The sequence below is a fragment of the Micromys minutus genome, assembly GCF_963924665.1.
Source record: "Micromys minutus genome assembly, chromosome: 13".
NCBI classification, from domain to species: Eukaryota; Metazoa; Chordata; class Mammalia; order Rodentia; family Muridae; genus Micromys; species Micromys minutus.
Window position 1 is genome coordinate 11,178,688 of NC_137982.1, and position 24,543 is coordinate 11,203,230.

Below are 24,543 nucleotides of genomic sequence, written 5' to 3' on the forward strand. Positions count from 1 at the left end.
TCCAAATGGCTGTGATGGCTGGGAAGGGAGTCCAAGCTGAAAGCCATCGACGTGCTGCTGCTAGGACGAACGGAGGCTGGGCCTTACTGCCCTCCAAGAAGCACCAAACCCTGTCTGTCGGCCATGGCACTGGCATAGTCTCACCCTGAGTCCAAGCTGAAACCCCTGGGGTCCCAGAAAGAAGGTTCTGTTGCTGGACCATGAGGAAGGAAGTCATAGCAGCAGGGATGTTTGGAAGCCAGTCACACTGCATTCCACTCGGGAAGCAGATACAGATGCTCTGCCTGCCTTTCTATTCAGTCTGAGACCACACGTTGACTGATGCCATCCAGTTAGGGAGGGCCGTGCTACCTCAGTCCACCCAGCCTAGCAACTCCCTTGGAGGCAAGCCCAGTGTCTTTTACTTTGGGAGGGAGTAGGAAGCATGCCTGGGCTGGAAAGATGGCTCAGCTGATAAAGTGTCTGCCATGCAAACGTTAATCTGATCCCTGAGAATGCACATAAAATGTCTAGGTGTGAGGGCATGCAGCTGGAATTCCAGTGTTGGTGAGGTAGAGATTGCAGACCCTGACCTGCAGCTTAGAGTCTAACCAATCAGCAAGATTACACTCCAGTGCCAGCCAGTCTAGGCAATCAGCGAGCCCCATTCAGTTCAGTGAGACCCTGGCTCAAAAGGTGGAGAACAACTGAGTTGGACATCTGATGTCGACCTCAGGCCTCTACACACATGCAAAATATGAATATGCACAAGCACCTGCACACACGTGAGTGTATACACACACATACATACACACACACACACACACACACACACACTTGTTCTGAGGCATGATGGGAATAGATGTTGCCGCATTTCCCCCTTTTTTAGATACCTGTGAGGCAGATGACAGAGGAGCTGGTTGGTGTAAACGCTCACAGCAGGCTGGCCCTGAGGAACTCCCAATTCTAAAGTGGTCCAAGAGAATGTCTCCCTAACAAAAGAAGCCTCATTCCAATTACTGGTTGTTTCCCAGGCTTGGAAAGCCTAGAAGCAGCAGAACTTGGGTAAGACTGTCCCCAGGACTTGTACCCCTCAGTGCCTTGCTCTTCTTCCCTGCCACCCTCAGCTAGCAGTTCCCAGGACTGCACGTTTCCTATGTTTTGGTAAAGCACCTGACATTCACTGTGGTGCTGTGTAGTTTGAGTGTGCTTGACCCATGGGAAGTGCCACTATTAGGGGGCGTGGTCTCATCGGAGGAAGTGTACCACTGTGGAGGAGGGGTTCATGATAGACTCAAGTCTTTTCAGTGTGACCAGTCCCTAAACCAGAGCAGAATATACTGAGAAAACAATTTATTCAATTGTAAACCAGAATATTTATTTTAAAAATGCCTAAACATTACCTTTAATAAAATCTTAAATTTACTCATTAGGAATTTATACTCAGATGAATTTTATTGAAAAAAATCAATTCCTTTAAAATTCCTCAAACCTTTTCCCTAGACTTTCAAAATGTTATTTCCTTGACACAGGACCATTAAAGCTCTCCAGAGGCAGAATTCTTATTGAGATGTAGGTTCCTTTGGCAACCCCCAACAGTTCTGGAATTCGGTGGGTATGTGACTTTTGTTGTTGTTAACAATCGGAAAAGGAAGAGGTGGAGCCAATGTGGACAAAGGTAAGATCCTTTTTTTATTGAAGCTCCTCACACGGTTCACCAAGACTTTTCACCAATGGCCTTTTAAATAAATCAATTAAAGATAGAAACAGATGAGCTAACCTGGAAGACAAGCAAAATATAAATATATACACACACACAGAAATACAGATCCACAACCCTTTACACGGATTTGCTTAAATACCCATAGGGAGCAATGGTTCTCAGCTTCCCTATGCTCTGACCTAATGCAGTTCCTTGCCATATGGATAACCCCCAACCCTAGAATCATTTTCCTTGCTACATCCTAACTGTAAGTTTGCTACTGCTACAAATCATAATGCAAATACCTGTCTCTCAATGGTCTTAGGTGACCCCTGTGTAAAGGTCATTTGACACCACCACTAGGGGTCGTGCCCCACAGGTTGAGAACCACCAATTTAGAGGCTCTTAGAATCCTCTCAGAGAAATAAATGTACTGGACCTTCAAGCAGTTCAGTCACAGTGACCGAATCTCCACTGCCACAAAGTCAGTCTATTACCCATGTCCCCGACATCTGTCTGGCTGTCACACTTGCATAGTGGAGACAGAGCAGGGGAAATGATGTCATGTGACAGAGGGCTTTGTTTTCGGTCATCTGCTGCACGCCAGTCCTCCGCACTGGAACATGATGGGTTGAGGAGCTTTGGGGTGCAGAGGGGGTGGTAGGACCAGATGACAGATCGTCTTCTGAGAAAAACTGGCTCCTTATACTCGGTGTGCTGTGGTGCTCCCCTGACACACCCACCACCCTCATCACAGGGTCCAACACACAAGGCTAACAGTGTGAATAAGATTTGGGCCAAAAAGAAAAAGATGTACTTTCCCCTCAATTCCTGCTGTTAGTCATTGTTAAGAAGGTGATCTGTGTTTATAACCAAGTTCCAACACCATCCCCGTGCCCTGTGTCCCTCCACCAGAGCGTAGCCTCTAAGTGGTCACCCCCATAGTTCCTGGGACTCTGAACATGGGCCACCAAGATATCTCTCTCTGCCTTTTTATGCCCAGAAGCCACACAATAGCCTAATAGGGCCTGGACCGCCAGTGACTCCAGGAAGGCATTAGCTGTGACAGTTTGCTGTCACACTGCTATCCTTCCTGAGGTTCTGGCTGCAAAGCCTCTCTGTGTTGTTGCTTTGGAACCTCCACAAGGAGGAAGACAAACCAATGGAACAGAGCTCCCCAACTCCGACCGAACCCCTCCTGTTGTCGAACACTTCTCTCAGCGCCCTGTGGCCTACAGTGAGTTCTGACACACTAGCAGAACATTCCTGTGTCTTCTTTACCCTTGGCAAATTGATTTTGATTTCCGCTGATATTGTATTTACCCCAAACCCAGAATACATAAGAAACCACTGAGAGTTTACACCTGATTACTTGTCGTAGATTCTTTCTCACATATTACAAGGCTCGAGGTTAGGAGAAATCATATGTGTTTGCCGTGGTGGTGGGTTTGGTTTCTGATTTTGTTTTTAAGTCGAAATCAAGTGTTAATAATTTTTTTTTGAGGAATTAGCCAGAGCAATTATCTCAAGTTTCCATTACAATTGAAGTCAAACATTATTTCTAACCAAATTATACTCTTTTGTCTGCCAAGCTATCTTGACATTTCTAATATCTGAAGGCAGGCCTATCTGATAGTCCCAGCAATACTCTGGAGACAGGATTTTAGTGGGTTTGTTGAAAAGGAAGTATTTGTTGAGGTGGCTTTCATCATGCCACTCGGCTTCTATGTCATGTTTCTTGTCCTGGAGGATGCCCTTAAAGCACTCCCTGGTGAGGTTGAGAACGTGAACAGGCGTCCCTCCAAAAATGGCGGCGTGGTAGTAAAAATCCCCCTCCCCGAATGGAATGTACGCGGCCGACAGTTCCCTCCTCTCATAAGTAAACTCTTCAGGACTGGCCTTGTACCACCAGGCCTGAAGCTGAGCTACGAGCTGGCCCAGAGTTTCCACACCGAAGTGGTCCTGAAAGACTTGGTCCACATCCATGCAGAAGAGGAAGTCGACCTCGTGCTGGATGTGGCCCAGAATGTGCTCCGCGATGGTCTTCATGCGCATCATGCTGATGTCCTGCCACCTCCTCTCAGACCTGATCTCAAAGACTTGTAAGGAGTGCAGAGGGCTCAGATGGACGGCAGGCATTCTGGAGGTGTCGTCCATCATGACGTAAAAAATGACCCTGTGGCCGACCATGAAGTACCTGTCAGCCGACTCCAGAAAGTCTTCCAGGTAATGCTCAATGTACCTGAAACAGAGAGGGCCATTACACTCCCATACACAGATAATATAATATTGAATATTACACGAGATGATCTGGATTGCATGCTTTGGAGGGGATAGGTTCTCCTGAGGCCAGTGGAGCGTCCAGGCCACTCAGTCCATGGAAAGTGACTTCTCACACTGCAGCTTTGTTAAGACTGGGCATGCGCGGCCCTGTCCTCTTGCTCTTGGAGGCTGGCCACCCTGAGAGCGATGTGCTCTCTTCTACTCTTCTTTGCAGTAAGCTTTGGGCTAAGGCTCCAGTTTAGAAGCCTGCTGTCAGAGAAGGAGCTAGTTCTTGGATATCCAGAGAGGCTAGTGTGTCAAACCCGAAGATAGAATGTTTCTTGGCGTCCTCTGAGCATTCACAACTCAACCCGACCTACTCTGTTCAGTAAACCAAAGAGCAGCACTGTCTCCTCCTCCTCTGTGACAGACAATGGTTCATAGGATATAGATCTATCCCTCAGTGCATGGCCATGCTACAAACCTATCGCTGGCTATCCCAAACACCAGTGTATCGCCTGGACAAAAACAATAAGTCCATTCAAATACTTGAATAATCTGAGATTACACCTTATTTTAGTTTACTTTTTCCTTTGGGTATCATTTAAGATGGCCAAACATCTAAGCTGCAGTCCAAACTACAGTTGTTTTTGTATTTTAATTAATTAATTAATTAATTTTTATTAGCATTTTTATCTTTTTAAAAATAGTATTCTTTGGGGCTGGAGAGATGGCTCAGCAGTTAGGAGTAGTAGTTGTTCTTCCCAAGGACCTGGGTTCAGTTCCCAGCATCCAATTCCCTGAACCCACATGGTGCTCACAACTGTCTGTAGCTCCAGCTCAGGGGATAGAACATCTTCACACAGATAGATATACATGCAGGCAGAACACCACTGCATACAAAATTAAATACAGATAAAACTTAAAAATTCTGAACACAGTGAAAGTGTTGGGAGCACCCACATACCTCCTGCCTGACATACAAATAGCCTGCCCTACTAGGGCCACCCATGCTCCCGGTGGCAGGTGTGTGACAGTCGGCACACTCACACTAATGTAAGGCACATCTGCCATAGCACAGTTCACACTGGGAAATGTCCAAAAGCAGAGTGCCGGGTATACCACCACTGCTGTATCCTCAGAGTTTCACTGCCTGAACCATCTTCTAGGCTCTTCCTTTTCTGCCTCTTTCTCACAGGCACCATTGTTTTCCCTGACACCATAGTTTGGCTCTTCCAGAATCAGAATCAGAGTCAGAAGGTGGACGGTATAGATCTGTCTCACACGGGGACCATTTGCTCTGATGAAACACAAAACAAAAGCAAGTTGGGAAGAGAAGTATTTGGGTTCCACTTCCACATCATTGTACATCTTAGAAGTCTGGGACAGGACCTCAAGGAGGGGAGAACCTGAAGGCAGGAACTGATGCAGAGGTCACAGAGTGGCACTGGTTACTGACTAGCTCATCATGGCTTACTCAGCCACTTTCCAATAGAAGCTGGAACCTCCTGCCCTGGGATGGGACCACATACTGTGGGATGGTCCGTCCCCCATCAGTCACTAAGAATGTGCCCTACAGACCTGCCTGCAGCTGCATTTTGTCTGCCGCTTTCTCAGTTGAGGTCCCTTCCTTTCAGATGACTCTGGCCGGTGTCAGGCTGACCCATGACTAACTGGACATCACAGGAGCCTTTCCAGCTTGGGTTCTTCACTTATGACAAGTGACAAAAACCTCCTCCTCCTCCTCTGCGGTTTGATAGCTCACTTTCCAGCAGGAAATACTATCCGGTTGTTGGAATTGATCAGTTCACATTTCCATTTGATTTCTCTGCTCCCCAGTTTCAGCAGCGGCGAAGAGAGTTTCTAAAAACAGCTGCCCAGGTTACTGTGCAGACACGTTTCAGCTCACTTGGGTGAACACCAAAGAATTTGATCAGAAGATTATGATCAGAACTTTTTTTTGCTGTGCAAGCAACTGCTGTAATTTCTTAAGTGGCTGCACCAGTTTGTATTCCTAACTAGCAGTGAACAAGGGTCCCTATTACGCAACCAAAAGACACCATATTGATACCTTTTGCAAGCTCAAGACACAGACTGTCTTCTGAAGCCATATCAAGGATGAGGGAGGAGTCAGGAGGACATGGACCATAATCAGTTACTGAGCACACAATTGGAAGCCAATTGCAATGTTTTGAATGCAATGGTAGATTTGTTTTTTTGGTTTTTCTCAATGCTTGGATGGTTCCGTGCCATGAAAAGAAATTGCACTTTTATTGTTGGCATCAGGGAGCTTAGGGGCTTCTAGCGTTGATTCTTTAGATGAGGTGAATACGTTTGAATGGTACAGGGGGCCTCTGACAGGACCCCATGGCTGGAGGTCAGGACACACCTCTGTACTCTGATCTCTAAGAAAATCCAGTGTGCTCCAAAGCTTGGGAAGCAAACCTTAGGAGCCGGGCAGGGAGGGCTGTCACTGTGATGTCCAACAGTTTATTAAGAGGTTGGAGTGCTGCAGGCATGGAAATTAAAAATAAGCAACAGCCAAGCCCTAAGGTCCAGATGTTCTTTCTCTGGAATCCCTGTTGCAGACTTGCCTAGCTGAGACCACAGTTTTCCCCGGGATGTGAGAAGGATCACAGGGCTTTTTTTGTTGTTCTGTCTTCTGTTTTTCTGCAGTTGTGACTGGATGGTTGATAGCATTGGGGGAAAGTGGGTGACTTTCTGTTCCTTTAGGGAAACGCTGGGATCTAATCAATGTGCAACGTGGCTGTCTCATGGCTTCGGTGCCCACAGGGTTGGCTGAGTTAAGCCCTGACTCCAATCCCTAAACAATACAAATTTCTCTAGTGAAATGTCTGAACTCCAGAGCCACTGTTTTCCACTGGGATGGCATTAGGTCTCAGGGAATGAGCACACTAAGCAATGTTAGAACTTCCCAAAGACAAGAATGACTGCTGGGCCCTCAGTGGGGGTCCTGGGACACCACAGCATCTTTTAGGTCCTGTTTTGTCAAAGCTCAATGTCAGGTCAACTCCTCTTGTCTATGACTTCCTGTTGATTTGTTTTTGTCCCCCCCCCCCCCCGGAAGTAGGAACATCAAGACCCAGAGGACAGAAAAAGAAAGAAAACCAGCAAGAATTTAATAGGTAAGGGTATTTGCTGCCAGACCTGAAGGCTTGAGTTGGATCCCCAGAACCCACATAGTGAAAGGAGAGAGCCATCGCCTCAAAAACTGTCTTCTGACATACCCAAGCATGTACACCCTGTCCTTGGCCCTGGGCTTCAAGACAGCAGAAGCACTTCCATTTCAGCCAGCCAACGACTGGTTGTTTGGCCCTTCCTAGGAAGGTCCTGAGGCAGGGAGGCTGTTGGTTCTGAGTATCAGTGGCATTGAAGAGATTCTAACTCCCACTCCCCCTGTAAGGTGACAGTGGGTGGACTTACCTCCTGTTTGGTTTGCAACCCTGAAACAAGGGACCAAGGTGCCTATTTTATAGATGAAAGCAGACCTGGATGTTCTCCCAGCATCCCCCAGTCCTTATCTGACACACCCTACTCCCAACTCTGAATTTTCCAGTCCTCCCCAAGAGGCTCCTCCCTATATAATTCAAATATTTTGTGCCCTCTCTCCCTCCTCGTCTTTCTCTGTCTGTCTCTCTCTCTCTCTCTCTTTCACACACACACACACACACACACACACACACACACACAGTTTGTCTCTCCCTCTCTACCTCTCTCCCTCTGACCAAGTTTCCCCATGGTGACATCTTTGGCCTCAGTCCTTGAGGCCAGTGAACTCACTGGAGAGCAGCTTCCCAATAAACCTACCTTTAATATCATTAATTGGCTTGAATTGGTTTATTTACTGAAAGAGAAATAACCCATCGCCTACTATTAAACACCCCCCCCCCCCGCCATCATAAGAAACAAGAGGGAAGTCTTCTGTCTAGTAACTCTGGACAAATTCCAGCTTCCACGGTGCTCTGGATCCCCTCAAAGACTTGGATGGGAGAGAAAGAAAAATGATCAAGAGTGAGTTTATCAATGATGCTTACTTTCCCACAGCAAAAACTGTCAGCCCCACAGTGATTTTCTGTCTGGTGTAGTACTTTTCCAACAGAGGTGTGTTGTAAGTGCCTTCCCACACAATTGGCGCCTTCCACGGAGTCACCGTCAAAACATCTGGGCGGTTCCTGGTGAGAAGCATACAACACTGTGTCAGAATCATTACACTACGGTGTGCTGAGAGACTGGTCAGGGAAGAGGAGACCAGTGACTGTCCTTGAATCCTGACTGCATGAAGGACAGGAAGCACCAGAGCCCAGCAGGGGCGGAGTCTAGGCAGGGGCGGAGTCTAGGCAGGGGTCAGGCATGAGTTCAATTCACCTTCAACTCACTGGAACAGACTGAGTACAAAGATGCTAGGTGCTGGGTGGGTGGAACACAATGTCAGCAAGCTTGCTTAGCTTTGCAGCATTTGCATATTCCTGAAACCTTCCCAGTGCTGTTGTCTGCAGTGTGGACCTGGCCTTTGCCCGAGCATCGCAGGGAAAGAGCCACCCAACTGGGAGGCAAGGGGGCCGCCAGAAGACTGGGACACACTGTAATCCTTAGTGGCTGCACATGTGATGAATGTCCCCAGTACTTTCTACAGTGGCTGGAAGGCAGGGTGTGCACAAGCCTTGGCATGAGCTCCTGAGGGCCTGGCTGGTAGAGCCTCCACCAGGCTCTTCTCTCTTATTCTTGAGGTAACTTTGATCTCCTGTCAATCTGTGATGCCTCTTTTTCACTGGGATAGCTGGAATTACCCCCATCCTGGTGTACTGCCGCGTGGGGAAAGACTTGTCAACTGCTCCCCTGGCCACCTGGTGCCTTGTGCCAGCTTGCTTGGAGTCTCACGCTGAGACAGGGCTTCACCTCTAGTATACCAAGTGTGCCTGCTGCAGGGTAGGCGCAGGTGCTGGGGCTTCCCTTCAATCATGAGAGATACTACAGTGGGCTCTGTACCAGCCCTAGACGGGCTTCTTTCCTGGGCCTCCCGCAAGTCCGACCCATTATCCAGGTAGGAAAAGCAAGGTCAGGGAAACTCACTCATTTGTCGAAATCCATATAACTATCCATGAATATTGTCAATTACATCAATGAACACAGAGCACTTCCTGTGAGACTTGCTACCAGAGAAGGTTCACTCTTCTGAGACAGGGTCACCTCTGAAGTCAACTGTATCTACTGTCTCATCAAGCAAATTCATCTGCCAGTGCTCTGAACCAGAAGCTACAGGAGATTACATTGTGTCAGAGTCATGTGCAAGAAACGGGTTCCTATTTAATCAAGTAGGAACCTGGAACAGGAAGGTTAAGTAACTCACTTAAAGTCACACAGCTACTAAGGGGAAAAGCTGAGACTTGAACCCAGAGTCTTTCTGTGGCGTCCAGGGCTTTGAGCCCCAGTTTCCATTGTTCCTTAGATAGGCATTCGCTCAGCTGATAAAATCTGGCTAAACCCCAGATTTGCCTTTGTCCACTCAGTAGCTACCATGGCATTTCATCTGCACTGAACCGTGACAGGCCTTTGTGTCGCTGGTGTTAGGAGTTCAGAGGAGCCAGCTCTGTGGGGTACTCATTTGCAGAGCTTTACCCTGGTGGGACATTTACTCCTGTCCCATTCTGGCTTCATTGAATGACAGGATTTTAAAACAAAAAGAAAAATAAATAACCATATAATAATCAATAACCATAATTCTCTTTCTCTAAAGCAGCGTTTGTGAGCCTCATCTCCCTCAGATGTTACTGCTCAGCTGCTGGGTTGTTGACTTTGCCAGTCTGGGAAGGAAGGAAGGAAGGAAGGAAGGAAGGAAGGAAGGAAGGAAGGAAGGAAGGAAGGTAGAAAAGAAGGAAGGAAGTCTCAGTAGCTCTGAGCAAGCCAGTCCACCAGTCTTGTTGCTGTGTAGGAACCACGGTGCTGGTCATTGTTGTACATGAGCAGATGGTGTTAAGCTGTTTTCAATGAAAGGACTAAGCATGTATTTAGTGGGTCGTGGATACCAGGAGCTAAGTACATGCCCTTATCTCCTGGACTTAGCCCCATACGAGTCACTGCCAGCACCCACTATCAAGTCAACTGAGGCTCCAGAAGGGGAAAGGGACTGAGCCACTGGCCACTTATTTTATACAAAGAGTCACACTGGCCCAGAGAAACGATGAAGTGGAAACCTAAGGAAACCTTTGGAAAGTTGGTTGGATGGTGTTTTCCCGGGGCAAACACATGAAGGAACGTGGTGTTAAAGTGGACACAGGTGTGAAAGGCTTGTGAAGGAACGTGTCACTGAAGCAGACACAGGAGAGAGGGTGCTCTGCTAAAGCACCTGAAAGGACACGTGATGAAAGATTACATCGCATAGTTGAAGTGCATTTGTCGGGGCGCCGTAGAGAGAAACACACCAAAAAATTGTGGTGGTTTGTTGCTGCTTCCAAGGACTCAAGTGCTCGGATTGCAAGTGCTGAGGAAAGACGCACGCTGAAGGCAAAGTCCATGGAGAACACCTGCTGTTTGAGGGGTAGAAATAGGTCTCCACGGAGTGACAGAGACAGAGCTTGGCTTGCTGGCACAGTTAAGCTGCGCAACACTTGTGGGTCTCCTGTCTTTGCTAATCTTTGCTTCCCTGAGAGAGGCACAGCAGAGAACTTCTGCTGGTGTTCCTGCTGGCCCCTCCCACTGACTCAAGCCAAGGCTGAGGCCTGGCTGTGTCTGCTAGGCCGTGTCACTGCCGTTGCTAACCTGACTCTAACGAACTGGACTGCTGATGTATCTGCGAGGTGTTTGTGAGTGGACTGAGCTGCCACTGCTGACCTGTGAACTGAATTGCAGATTTCCAGACAACACACATGGGAGCTGCTCCAAAGAGCCTTCGTAACAGGTCTACTTCCCCCATATCCTTTCTTTCCCACTGTCTCTGGTGGGTGATGGGTTGCAAGGAAGGATAAACATTTTAAAACCATCATCAAAAATAGGATTTGAAAAAAATTAAAGTTGCGAAATGACACCCAGTTCTCCCCTCAATCCTAGAGGGTGCTTAACCCTGCCGGCCACTCCTCAGCTGCGTGGCCTTTCAGGCCCTGTCTGCTAGAAACCGAGTATAAACCCAGTGTCTACTGGGTATTTGAAAGGGAGAGCCTCCTTTGAGCAGGAAGACAAAACAGCGCTATTAAAAATTAAAGTGAAATTAAAAATTGAAACATTCTATTTCCCGGCAGTTAATTGTTTAATCCCTCTGACAAGCTCAGCGTGTCGGTGACCCGCGACTGAGAAGCCAGACGGCAGCCTGGAAGTGCGGGTGTGGGCAGGTGGGAGACAGGATGAGGAGAGACCGGCTTTTAGGGGGAACCTGTGCCTCAAACAAGCTCAGTTACCAAACCCCACAAGCCTATCTCCTCAAAGAAACCACTGTGACACTGTCAGCTGCCTGAGTCAAGATCGCCATGATAAGGTTCTGAAGAGAGGTAGGAAACGGTGCCATGAGCCACTCAAATACCCTCCCTTCTGCATGGGGCACTCAACACTGTGTCACCTCGGCATGTCCAGATCCACCACAGAGGATGAAAGTTTCTGGAAAATCACAGACCTCCTACAATAAAGCATCTGGGTCTCTAGGTTACTAGGAGTTTGTTCCCACCTATGTCTTTATGCACAGGTACATTAATGGTATCCAAGGACTAGCTAGAACAAGTATTAGAATACAGTGTATTAGTCTGGCCAGGTGGCACAGCAGGCAAAGGCACTTGCATGGGACCTGCCAACGAGTTTGATCCCAGGAACCCACACAGTTGAAGGAGAGAACCAACGCCCACAGTTGTCATACACAAATAAATGAATCGTTATCTTAAATTCTTATGAATCACACCGTAGACTGGGGAGAGATGTGGAACACACATGACTCGAGCTGTAGAATCCCAGCGGAGAGCCAATGGCCACACAAACAGGGAGAGAGGAAAACCTCTCCCAGGCTCGGACTGAACTATTAACGGAGATGGGAAATGAGAAAGAAGAGGGTGGGTGGAACTGAGGAATCCATGTGCACCCAGTGAGGTGGGTGGGCAAAGAGGGGTGCATGTCAGGTAGGTACATCCGTGCAAGTCAGGGCTCAGAGGCATCCGGGCTAAAGACACTGTGAGAGTCAGCCATGAACGTGTGTGTGTGTGTGTGTGTGTGTGTGTGTGTGTGTGTGTGAGAGAGAGAGAGAGAGATGGGATGGGATACGGAGCGCAAAGAGGAAGAGGATTCGATGTGTAGATGCCAAAAACTCCTGTGACAGGAAGAGGGAGCTGTGAGAATGGAGAATGGCCAAGAGCAACCCGAAGACAGAAAACAGCTCACAATGTAGAAATATGCGTGCCCCACACCAGGCTGGGTCTGTGGTAGGTTACAGGAAAGAAGATGCTGATCCACACAAAAACATTTATCTACCGATTCATTCTTTCATCTCACCATCCACCTATTCAGAAATAGATTTTGGTGACTTTTAATGTGAAGACAGTCGTTTAAACCAATATTTGTGTGCACTTGTGTAGGTGTGTGTGCCCAGTGTGGCGACCAGAGAATAAGTTTGGCTGTTGTTCCTCAGGTACCATTCGTGTGTGTATGGTGTATGTGTGTGTATATATGTGTGTGTGTGATATGTGTGTGATATATGTGTGTGATATGTATGTGTGTGTGATATGTATCTGTGTGTGTGATATGTGTGTGATGTGTGTGTGATATATGTATGTGTTATATATGTGTTTGTGTTTGTGTGTGATATGTGTGTGATATATATATATGTATATATGTGTGTATGTGTGTGTGTGTGTGTGCGTGTGTTTTAGTTTGTTTTTTAAAGACAGAGTTTCTCCTGGCTTAAAACTCACAAAATCAGGATAAGAGTGGCTGACCAGGGTCATTCTAATCCACCTGTCACCTCATTACAGAGTGAAATTACGAGTGCCACCACACCTGGGTTTTGTGGTCACGCTGCTGTTGTCTTGTTTGCTTGGTTTGAAATGCATTCTGGGGATCAGACTTGGGTTATTATGCTTCGAGGCAGCACATAACTGACTAGACATCTCCACAGCCCTCAAAGCAATATTCATCATTCATCTGCTTGCCAGTCATTTCATAGTAAAGCTAAGTGGGGAGTGGGGTAGCCATGGCCTGTTTCTTCCCTCTGCCCACAGTAATTCACAGTGCAAAAACCACAGTAAAATTGTCCCACTTTCAGAAAAGGTGCCTAGTGACCATCTCAATCTGTCTAAGACCAGGGGAACTTATACTCCTAAGTGGTCATCTCCAGTGTCTAGCAGCGGAACCTCATCGCTAGGGTAGACACCTCTAGCTGTCTAGGTCCAGGGGACACCCTCCCCATAGCTGTCTAGACCTCAGCTCCATAGTGGCCATTTCTAGCTGTCTGCTCCCTGAACTGCACCTCATAGCTACCATCCCTAGCTGTCTAGTCCCATCTAAGGGGCTTAGCAAAGCTGCAGTGCTCCCAACTTGTTACACTCAATGTCTCCCAGGCAGCAACCCCATGCTCAGCCCATAAAACCACACGGGCAGGGTGGAAATTTCAGTCTTACACACTGGCATGAATCTCCTGTCCTGAGAACTCAGTGGACTTTCCAGAACATCTCCAGTTTCTCCAGAGTCTGAGATCTCCTCCCAAAGAACAAGGCACTGTTCTCTCCTTCCTCTACAGCAGTGTGTGCACCCCTTGAGGGGTCTCTTTCTCCGCCAGTTCCTCCAGTGCTGAGACAGAACGCATCCAGTCCTATTCTTCAACCCTGATGACCTCATCTATGACTACAAGGTCTCCCTGCCACCCGTAGGCTGATGACACCTCACCCTCTATCTTCAGCTCATCTTCAGCCAAGCTTTTGAGCCACTGAACTTCCACTCAGAAGCTCCACACCTACACAGCACAGTGCCACCTCTGAGGTCCTAAGCCTGTGGCAGTCCCTAGTACCCATTTCCTAGTAAAACCACCAGTCACAAGTCCCCCAGGCCTCATGCTCCTAGGCAGTGTTGTTCACATCCTTCCCGTCAGCTTGTCACACAACCTTAATAATTACGGCAAATAGAGTTCCACATCTACTGCCCCCTAGGACTATGAAGTCCCCCCACCCCCGTCCTGCTTCCTCTATCTGCTCCCCACTTCCTTGCCCTTCCCGCCCCCTTCTCCCCTTCTTCCTTGTCTTCTTTCTGTATTAGCCCTTGGGATAAACCCAAGGTTGAATGCATGATAAGCTCATATTCCTCTACTGAGCTAAGAAACCCCAGCTCCAAGATCAGGAACTTCTTAAATGTGCCATACTGTCCCCAACACAGTGACTACTGCTGTGTTTCTTAAAGCCATACTTTCTGGCAAGAATTACAGATTTGGTAGTGATCGAGTCAAGAAATAGTTTATAGAACATCCAAACACACACATATACACAGAATCAAAATTCTACTTGTTAATACCCATCCTTAGGGGATACCCTTTGATAGTCTATTTATACTTCAGCATCATATGTGCATGTGTGTGCAATGTATATGTAGCATGACAGCATGCAGATTCCACACGACACATGTGGAGGTCGGAGGACAACCACAGGGGACAGTCCTTACTACCCACCATGTTTGAGGTATGGTTTCTTGTTCCTACTTCCTAAACCAGCCTGGCTGACCCATGATCTTCCAGGAATCCTCTCATCTGTATGCACTCTCATGCTCAGTTCTCAGTTCTCACACTAGCATGGCAAACACCTTTCCCACGGCACCAACTTCTTGTTTTAAAAGCTCATTTAGGCTCAAAACTCCGGCTGGTTTCTGAGACCCTGAGTTGAGGGGGTGAACGAGCAGCAGTTTGCAGAGTACCAGCTAACACGTCCTATTTCCTGACAAACACGTACTGCTTGTGTAAGGAGTGAGTTTCTGGCCCTGTGATGTCTTGGCTCATAATTTCTACCTCACGGATATGTCTTAACTGAATCTAGAGAGAGTTTTCTCACTCCTGATCTTGTCATTCCCACAGCAGCATCCTACATAGCCTGTTAAGCCTGTTTCACCCACCGCTGGCCATTTCCTGTTGCAATTACCACAGGGCCAGTCTGGGTCAAAGCGCCCAGACCTCAGTTTCTTAACCAAACCCATTGAGGAATGTCTACACCCTCCCACCAGTATCCTCCTCAGCACCCGCACCCCCTCAGCACCCCACCTCCCCTGCCACCTCCTTCAGTGTGCTTAGTCTCTTCTCTGTCCTTACTTTGGATTAAACCAGTCCCAGAGCTGAGGCTCTTCAATGCTGTCTCCAGTTTTCCCGTTTTCTCTCCCTCTTTCTCTGTCCTCTTCTTGATAACTGTGGGTCCTGTGGACAAACAGAAGACAAAGCTGGTAAGGATAGGTGGTTTCCATGACTCATGTCTCAGGGATAGAAGACATCACACACGGCACCTGGTAGATTGGAGGTTGCAGGGCACTGACCCTTGATCCCAACATATTTCTGATAAAAGATGCAGCATCTGCCTCTCCGGCCAATGACCCTATAACCCTTGGTTATTTCAGAAGTAGGGGAGATTTTTGAGAACAGCACTCCAAGGAACATTTCTGTTCTGTGTCTAGTGTGAAATTTCCCCTTCAGCCTGAACTTTGCCCATAACTGGAGAAAGAAGGCAGAGAAAGAAGGAAGGCAGACAGAAAGAGGGAAGAAGAGGAGGAAGGGGAGAGTTAGGGTTCTCTGAACTGGTGAGAAATCACACGTGTACACATCTACATGCAATCATATATATGTCATACACAAAAACTCACACCACACACACAATAACAAGAGAAGCTAACAACAACAGCAATTCAGAGAGTCCTTGAGGGAGTCCAGTAAGCCAGAAGGAGTGAGGGAGGAGGCCATGTGTCCTCTGTGGGCTTCAGAGACTTCAGGAACCCATCCCGATCCCTTACCCATTGTTAAACCCACTCGCGAACCACCATTCCTTCTGCTGTCTGCTCTCACCAACCTCTGGGATTCTAGGAGATGAAGAAGAACATAAGCATATCTAGAAACCGAGGCAGTCCCAGCTACATGGGGGCTAGATGTTAAGAGTCAGGGATCGCTAGTCAACGTGAAGCTGCAGCTCATGAAACAAGGAGAAGCAAAAGGCAGCTGAGCTAAAAGGCAGAGGATGGGCCTGAGGGTCGTCAAGTGAACCCTTCCAGGCAGCCCTCAGCTCTCTGCTCATTCCTGGGACCTCTGAAAGATAAGGGGTAGGGAATCAGAATGGAGACCCTGCAGATTCATGAGCTTGTGGTCCAGAGCTGCTCCTGCTTGCAGAGTGACCATGGCACAAATGCACACTGTCTAAACTACAACTTTTTCCTCTGAAAAGGGTTATCAATAACAATCCTTCCAGTAAGGGATCTGTAAAAGACCATTGAGACAGCAGATATGCAGAAGCCCAGTGAACAGAAGAGGCCTTTAATGATAAGTAATAATAAAACAAAACAAAAAAGACTGCATGCGTGCATGCGTGTATTACAGAGGTCAGTCTGAGAAAATAATTCCCATTGTCCAATCAGTGATGGCTTCAGGAATTCTGAAGATTGCCAGACTTCAACACTAGTTATAATCCATCTTAGCCCTGACTTGAGATTGTTTGCGCATTCTCTCATGGTTAAAGTCTCTCATTCCAGGTGTCTCGGATGAGGTGACAAGGTAATTGTGAACAGGCATACAGCATTATGAACCCTGTTTGGAGATGGGGTCTTGGTATGTAGCTCAGGCTAGTCTCAAGTTTACAGTTGTTCTCCTGCTTGGCCTCTGGCTGAGACAACAGCCACACTCTACCACACCTGGCTAAGAAACCCACTCTAGACCTCGTCTGCCTCTGGAAATGCCTGACATAGTGATGAATTTGAGGTGTGCTTATAATGATTAGGAAAGAACACAAGAATAAAAAAAATCATAGGAAACAGAAAAGGGCTGGCAAGATGTCTCTGTAGGTAAAAAGGTACATGCTACCAAGTCTGATGACCTGAATCCAATACTTGGACCCATATGAGTAGAAGAACCAAGTTATCCTCTAATCTGGACACACACACACACACACACACACACACACACACACACACACAGAGAGAGAGAGAGAGAGAGAGAGAGAGAGAGAGAGAGAGAGGGAGGGAGGCAGAGAGACAGAGAGAGATAGAGACACACACACACAATTTTAATAAAAGAGAAATATTAGTGGCTAGGAAGATTGCACAGTAGATAAAGTGCTTGTTTCAAAAGCATGAGGACCCACATTCAGATTCCCAGCACTCAGACAAAAGTTAGAGTGGTACAAGTCTAGAATTGTGGCATAGTGTGGGGCAGGGGGTGGAAACAGAAGGATCCTGGGCTGGCTGGCCAGCTAGTGTAGCCAAAAATAACACTACCTGTGTTTCAGTAAGAGACATTGTCTCTAAAACGGAGGTACAGAGGAAGAAAATAATAAAAGTTGTTCTCTGGCCTACACTGGTACTTGCACAGGCAAGCACTTAGACATCTGTTCACACACGTGCACACATCACACACATACACCACGAAAACGCCACTGATTTATTTGGTTACCCAGTGTATATTTTCACATGACCTTGGCAACCCCAAAGAGTTTCACTTCTGTCCTCCTTTTTACAGCTGAAGTGAGGGCTCAGTGGGTTTAAGTGTGTGGCCAAGATCCCTCAGCAGCTAAGGACCCAAACCAGGGGTGACACCGGGAATAATATACACCCAAATGAAGAATAAGTGTGGTGAAAGCCGTTACGGAATAATTTCTTCTGAGTTTCCTGGCCACCATGCAAACGATAAGAAACTAGAGCTTAACATAGCTTCCCCCTCAGTGCCTCGAACCTGCAGGCACATGCCACAACATCCAGTCCCCGGGGTTCTTTTCCTAAGTCAACCAAAAATAATCCCCGTGACACAATTTGAGGAGATCCCTCTGTTCACAACTGAGGGCAAAATTCGTCACTGTTCTATAAAGACCAGTTTGGGGACTGGCGGAGTACAGACAGCTCCAACGCCAGGGCCCCAGGGATCCTCCTTCTTCTTCTGGCCTCTCTCCTTTTCCTTATACTGTGGTGTGAGCACCACATTGGCTGGCTTATAGAGAGTGGTCAAAGCAGCGCTGGCTCAGGACAGTGCTAACCAGAGAGGCTGCTGGGAAAAGTGTGTGGTGGCTTGGTGCCTCTAATTCCAGCCTTGAGCAGCGGAGGGTACGAGGTTGAGGCCTCCCTGCTCTGTGTAGCAACTGTAGGGGCTGAAAGATCAAATGATCGAGACATGCAAGAGATACACAGAACTCAGGGCACTTACTTTGTCTGATATATCCACAAGAAAGAGCCTTCTGGGCTAAAGGCAAATAAGAAATAGAAACATGTCACATATCCAGTTCACAGAAAGGCTTCACTGCAGTGGTGTTCCCTAAGCGCTGGGCTCTCGGGGGATTTCCACAAGCATCAATGAGGAACAGAAGTGGGCACCCAAACACTCTCGATTCTTGTTTCGGGGGAATTTTTTCCTCCCCCTTTTCTCTTTTAAAGCCACCCAGCTGTTTGTAATGTGACAGTAAGGTCCTCGTCTGCCACAGTCCCAGATGCCGGGCAGTGAGGAAGGAGTGGCAAGGTTGAAGCACCATGACCAGTCCTCTCACCCTGAGGATCTCTCTTCTCCCCAGGAAACAGCTGCTGCATTCAGCTCAGATCCCTTCTGCTGAGCAGCCTCCAAGGGTGTTGCTTTAACCGCACCCAGAAAGCTAGGCCAGCGACAACGACTGCTTTGGGGCACTAGCTGTAGCCAGGCACTGTAAGACTTGCTGGGTGTGTCCTACACACCGAGGCCTGGGACTCCCTGCAGTCAGGGCAGACAGGTCCTTAGCCCTGAAATATACAATGTAACAGAGAAGGCAACATACAGCAACATAAATCTGGCCTGCTGGGCACCTGCCTGTGAAGAACTCTTAGAAAGTTTAGTGTTGCTGCAGAGCGGTGACAGGTGTGAAGAGTTGATGTGGAGAACAGTGAGGAAGTGGAACAGTGGCCAAGGCAGCCCTGGCTCAGGACAGTGCTAACCAGAGAGGCTGCTGAGGAAGGTGTGTGGTGGCTTGGTGCCTCTAATTCCAGCCTTGAGCAGCAGCGGCTACAAGTTCAAGGCCTCCCTGCTCTGCATAGCAATGACCAATGAGTACTGTCGCAATGACCAGCGAGGACTGGAAAACTGAGAAGAGTCTCAAAATGACATGCTGAACAATTTGGTCCTGGGGGAGGCATGGTGCCCAAGCCCTACACCTTTGCTTATCCCATAGTAATCGTTTCGGATTCTACCAGGCCCTTATCTTTGGCCCTGATCTCCTCTCCCCACTTCCTCCTCATGCCAGAGCTCAAGCCTCCTCCTAGGGAGCAAGCATCTGCCTTCCTGCCCTCTCACCTCCTGCAGCTTTGCCTCAAGACCCACACTCCAGGACCAAGCCCAAATGTGCCTAGCCCCTAAATCAACATATTAATGCAGTGCCTTGGTGATCCTAGCCAGGCACTGTTGACATACAGTGGCTTTGGGAATTGTCACATCACTTCTGTCCCCAACCTCACTCTGAAGAGCAGGGGCAAACCATGAGTCTTCTCAAAGTCATTCGGCTATTGAGGTCTAGAACCCCACAGCTGAGCCTGTGGTATAACTCGATATCTTGCCATAGAACGATGATGAGGAGATAGTGAGAAGGGGGGCAGAGACAGTGAGAAGGGGGTGGAGACAATGAGAAGAGGGTGGAGACAATGAGAAGGGGTGGAGACAATGAGAAGGGGGTGGAGACAATGAGGGGGTGGAGACAATGAGATGGGGGTGGAGACAATGAGAAGGGGACAAAGGCAATGAGGAGAAAGAGAAAAAAACGAGAAAAGAGAAGATCATGTGAAAAAGGGGGTGACCATGAGGAAAGGGAAGAGACAACCCAACATTCAGAACACTGCCTGGCATGGGGGCACTATTTTGTGGTTAATGGTTACCAACTTGTTTTTAAGCAGCCTTCCTTCTAAATTTTACCATCTTCTCCCAGAAGCTGCCAATAATATTCAGGCTAAACTGACACTTTAGCAAGCACTAATCCTCCAAAGCACAGCTCAAAGAGCCACCTCTTCGGAGCTGTCCCCAACCCGATCCCAGTGGGCCTTGCCCACAGGATGTGTTCCATAAAGTGTCTATGAATCTCCTTCCAAGCCAGGCAGTCTCTGCCTCCTTGTCTCTCGGTCTCCGCTCTATTTTGATATCCTCCGTACACTTAAATCACAGGCTCCTAATGCACAGATCTCACCCAATTCATACGCCCTATGGGGAAGAGCTCTCTTTGGCTTCCGTGTAGCCTTTGTGCACTCAGAAGATGGGCACTCTCCAGGAAGCAGAGGATCTCAAGGCCCAATTCTACTTAGAACAAAGATATAAACCACTCCTGACTACCTCACCTCATCCCACCCAGCTCCCCTGCAAGGCCGGCCGAATACAAAGGGCTCAGCTCAAGGAAGGGCTGTGTAGTAAGTAAAAGAATGACTGACAGACAAAAGGGGCTCAGGCCTTCCCCATACGTGAACATAAACCTCATGTTGAGCACTTGTGAGACTTGGTGTCTTCATCAAGACACACGAGAGTCATTTCCCCCTTTGCAGAACTAGTCTAAGAACAGGAGTGACACAGGCTGGGTGCCCACACATGCTCAGCGGTTCCAGTCACCTCCATCACCTTCTATGTTAACCTGTAAGATTCCTTCTGGCACTGCATCTTCAAAAACCTTGAAATCAAATGCCTTCCTGGGCCATGTTCTCCTATTTATGCATTAGTTTTTAAAATGTTATGTGAATAGGTGTTTTGCATGCATATGTCTTTGGATCACTTCCCATGGAGACCAGAAGACGTACCTCTGAACTGCAGTTACAGATGGTTGTGAGCAACCATGAGGGTGCTGGGAATCAAACCTGGATCCTCTGAAGGAGCAATGAGTACTCTTAACCACTGAGCCACCTCCCTAGCCCCTGTTATTATTTTTTGAAACAGGATCTCACTTCAGTCCTGTCTGGCCCAGAAGGCAATATTAGTTGTAAATGACTTATATACACTAGTTGTTGGATATAGGCAATTATACCTAAATCCCTTTGAGCAGGGTGCCACCTGCCTCTCTAGGGTGAATACCTTTGGTCCACCTCAGGTCAGTGCATGGCCAGTTTGGACAGTGCCAGAGACCTGTCCCTCCCTGTTTGTACTCTGGCAGAAAAACAAGTGATTTCATGACTCAGAAAACAATGTATCTAGAGTCTGAGTATCAAACAACTGCCTGAAAAGTAGCCAGAGCCAGACCACCTCTACCCATGATGCTCAGAGCATGTGTCTGGTAGCAAAACAAGGGTATCTATCTCTTAGAGATGCCACGCCCATACGTGGTCTTGAACTTCCAACTCTCCGTGTGTGTGTGTGTGTGTGTGTGTGTGTGTGTGTGTGTGTGTGTGTGTGTGTTGGGGACAGGGGTGTTGTTGGTGTGCAGTGCCTGTGGAGGCCAGGAGAGCACAGCATCCCTAGGGGATGGAGTTACAGGTAGCTGTGAGCCAGTGAAGGAGCTGACAACTAAACCCAGGTCATCTAGAAGAGCAGCAAGTGCTCTTAACTACTGAGCCACTCACTACCCACCCCGTCTTCACTTGTGAGTCACTTGAAAGACAGAGGCACGGCTTTAATCAGACAACACCAAAGGTGTCTAATCCAACTCAGTTCCCAACTTGCCAGTTATCCAGATGCGTGTTCCAGCCCCAGAGGGCACTGGATAATCCCAGTGCTTAAAGACATATGCCACACAAGCTGTGGTACCTGGCTTTGATGACAGAGATGACTAAGGTGAGGATGGTGAAGGCAGTGGGAATTTCTTGTTTGCTCATCAGTGATGTAGGGATTGGACCCATACCCTCACACAAGCTAGGCAAGTGCTCTACCACTCATCTGTGAGTCTATGGTTTTGTTTTTAGGGTTTTTTGTTGTTGTTGTTGTTCTTGGTTTTTTTGTTTTGTTTTGTTTTTGTCATTTTTTAAACATAGACTCCCATTCTGTAGTTAAAGCTGGGCTTACCCTTATTACGTAACCCGGTTGGCTTTAACTCAGAGTGATCCTCCTGACTAAACCACTCAAGTGTGGGGACTGTGGGTCTGATCCACCATACTGGGATAGTAGCCCCATTTGTTTTTAACAGTAGAAACCTAAAGAACAGAGTATCTGAGTAATTTGCCAAGGTCACACAGGCAGTGGATAGGAAATCAGGACCAACCAGGCAGTCTGACTTTATAGTCTAGGCAGGATGCTTTTCAGCCTATTCATCATGAAACAACAGAACATCCCAGAAGCAGTTACATTGTTTGTCACACCTTGAAACTCATCTCTTCTGGATTCAGACTGGAAGGTTACCCCTCCTACTCCTGGACCTAAAGATTCAGTTTCCTTTTTTTGTAGGTCATCTGATTTTTAAACGCAGAATTCTGAAAGAGTTAAATCAGATGGCAATCCAGATCAAAGAACTCTCCGGCCACTAAACATTTCACTGTGAAAACAGTGACCCTCCAAGCAGCTCCTACACTTAGCTCTGGACCCATTGAAATGGAATGGGGTTCAGGCAGTGTTCTTTCTTAGTACCCTACAGGGACTTTCTGGTGGAGATGCATATCTCCAGAAGCCACAGACACCAGAGTTTCCAGGAGCACAGGCAGCGTGTAGATTTTAACTTACAGATGCATTTAACGCCCGAGAAACATTTCATTCACCCCGCTTTTCCAAAGAGAGAAGGGAGGGAGAGTGTTTCAGCCAGGCACAAATGAATCACTGGTAAAACTTGGTATTTTTGCAGCAAAACTGAGGGACTCAGTCCCAAAATATTTCTTGTAAAATTCCTACCTGAATTTTATCTTTTTCCCCTTTGTTTAATTATTTTCCAATATTATGAGTATGCATGTTTTGCCTGTGTGTATGCATATGCTACATTTGTGTGCCTGGTACCCACGGAGGCCAGAAAACAATGGAGAAACCCTGACATTGGAGTCACACCATGCATGGGGTCACACCACGCATGTCCTCTGGAAAAGCAGCTAGTGCTCTAACTGCTGAGCCACCTCTCCATCCCCTTTATTTTTAGACTCAGGATCTCTCTGTAAGGCTGTGGCTGGCCCGGAAGTCACTGTGTAGACAAGCTTGGTCTTACATTTGTATGATCCTCCTGCCTCTGCCTTGCAAGTACAAGGATTCCATACACGCTCCACCCTGCCTGGCTTGAAATTTCTGGGATCTGCTTATACAAATTACTTGAGATTGTGGTTTTGGCTTAACGAAGTTGGTCTATGGGTCTAGCCTGCAGACAGTCTGAGGAGCAAGAGGGAGGATCATTACTTAGGCAGGAGTGACCTGGATGGTCTGCAGTTTTAAAGACCATCCTGGGCTCAGGAACTCAGGAAGAGTGGAATCCTGTCTACGGCTCTGTTTCTTACGTTCAGCTTGGTCACGAAGCAGGCACTAGTCACACGGAATGAAAACAGCCTTTCTAGCTGGCTTCATAATTACCTGCTGACATACTCCCAAAACACGACAACCACGGTTGAGGCAATCAGCATGGACAGGATTACTTTTCCCTTGACATTCATTATTTTCTCCTGGAGAGGCGGGGAGAAAACAGAGGGGGAAAGAGGTTCAATAAATTAAATCTGAAGCGAGAGATGGCTTCTGGGGCTGGAGAAACAGCTCCCTGGTTTAAACACCTGCTGGCTTTAGTTCCCAGCATCCACATTGCACCTCATAACCATCCCTCACTTCGGTTTCACAGGCTCCGATGCTCTCCCTCTTCCAGCCTCATGAGGATCACACATACAAGTGGTGCACATAAACGCATGCAGGAAAAACACTCACACACACAAAATATTTGATGCAATAGAGATAATGAAAGGCATCTGCCCACATCCTTTCTAACAGGACACATTTGTGTGTGATTCACTAGAGCTGAGACAATGCACTTCCCCTCGATCTACCCTTCAAGTACACAAACTGGTCACGGTCAATTAGGCCAGCAGTTAATGAGGCTTCATGTTCTGAGAAGGATGTTGAGCCCCATCCATGTGGGCTGCAAGATGTTCCATAGAATTCCAGTCACCTCCTCCGAGGCTAAGGGAGGCACCCCCATTCGCTAACTCTGTTGGTGCTGGAGCACTGAGGACTGCTCTAATGACTCTGTATAAACTAAGCCTGAGCCCACTTCCCAGCCCCACCTGGTTCACCCCACCACACCCCCACAAGCCAGCAAAGGACTGGAACTACTGAAGGAGGTACTCAGGTATTCTTTAAATGCTGCATAAGACTGTGGAAGAAAGGGAAGAGGATGACAGACTGAGAAGGACTTCAGGGTGCCGATCAGAAAAGGCAAGATGCAGAAGGGAAGACAGTTACACATCGGAGATAAGACAAGAGCCGTCACAATAAAGGAGTGAGAGTCTGGGGGCGTGGGGAGCATCCACAACGGGCTTGTGGTGCTATTCCTGGTTGTCAACTTGACTACATA

The 24,543-nt window shown here is 47.7% G+C and overlaps 1 protein-coding gene across 4 annotated transcripts in view; it reads right to left on the reverse strand.

Moving 5' to 3' along the window:
• Positions 1 to 1,469: 1,469 nt before the first annotated feature.
• The window catches only part of GGTA1 (glycoprotein alpha-galactosyltransferase 1 (inactive)), a 72,605-nt gene continuing 49,531 nt past the window's right edge, over positions 1,470 to 24,543 (reverse strand). For 2 of the 4 annotated variants that reach the window (XM_080928181.1, XM_080928179.1), the window contains 5 exons: positions 23,556 to 23,644; positions 18,297 to 18,332; positions 15,219 to 15,320; positions 7,999 to 8,136; positions 1,470 to 3,923 (listed from right to left, as the gene is read on the reverse strand). In XM_080928181.1, the coding sequence (XP_080784307.1) occupies positions 3,230 to 3,923; positions 7,999 to 8,136; positions 15,219 to 15,320; positions 18,297 to 18,332; positions 23,556 to 23,635 (1,050 nt within the window). In that variant the 5' untranslated portion in view covers positions 23,636 to 23,644 and the 3' untranslated portion in view covers positions 1,470 to 3,229. The remainder of the gene's footprint in view (positions 3,924 to 7,998; positions 8,137 to 15,218; positions 15,321 to 18,296; positions 18,333 to 23,555; positions 23,645 to 24,543) is intronic. The other 2 variants (XM_080928182.1, XM_080928180.1) reach the window with 1 other exon arrangement.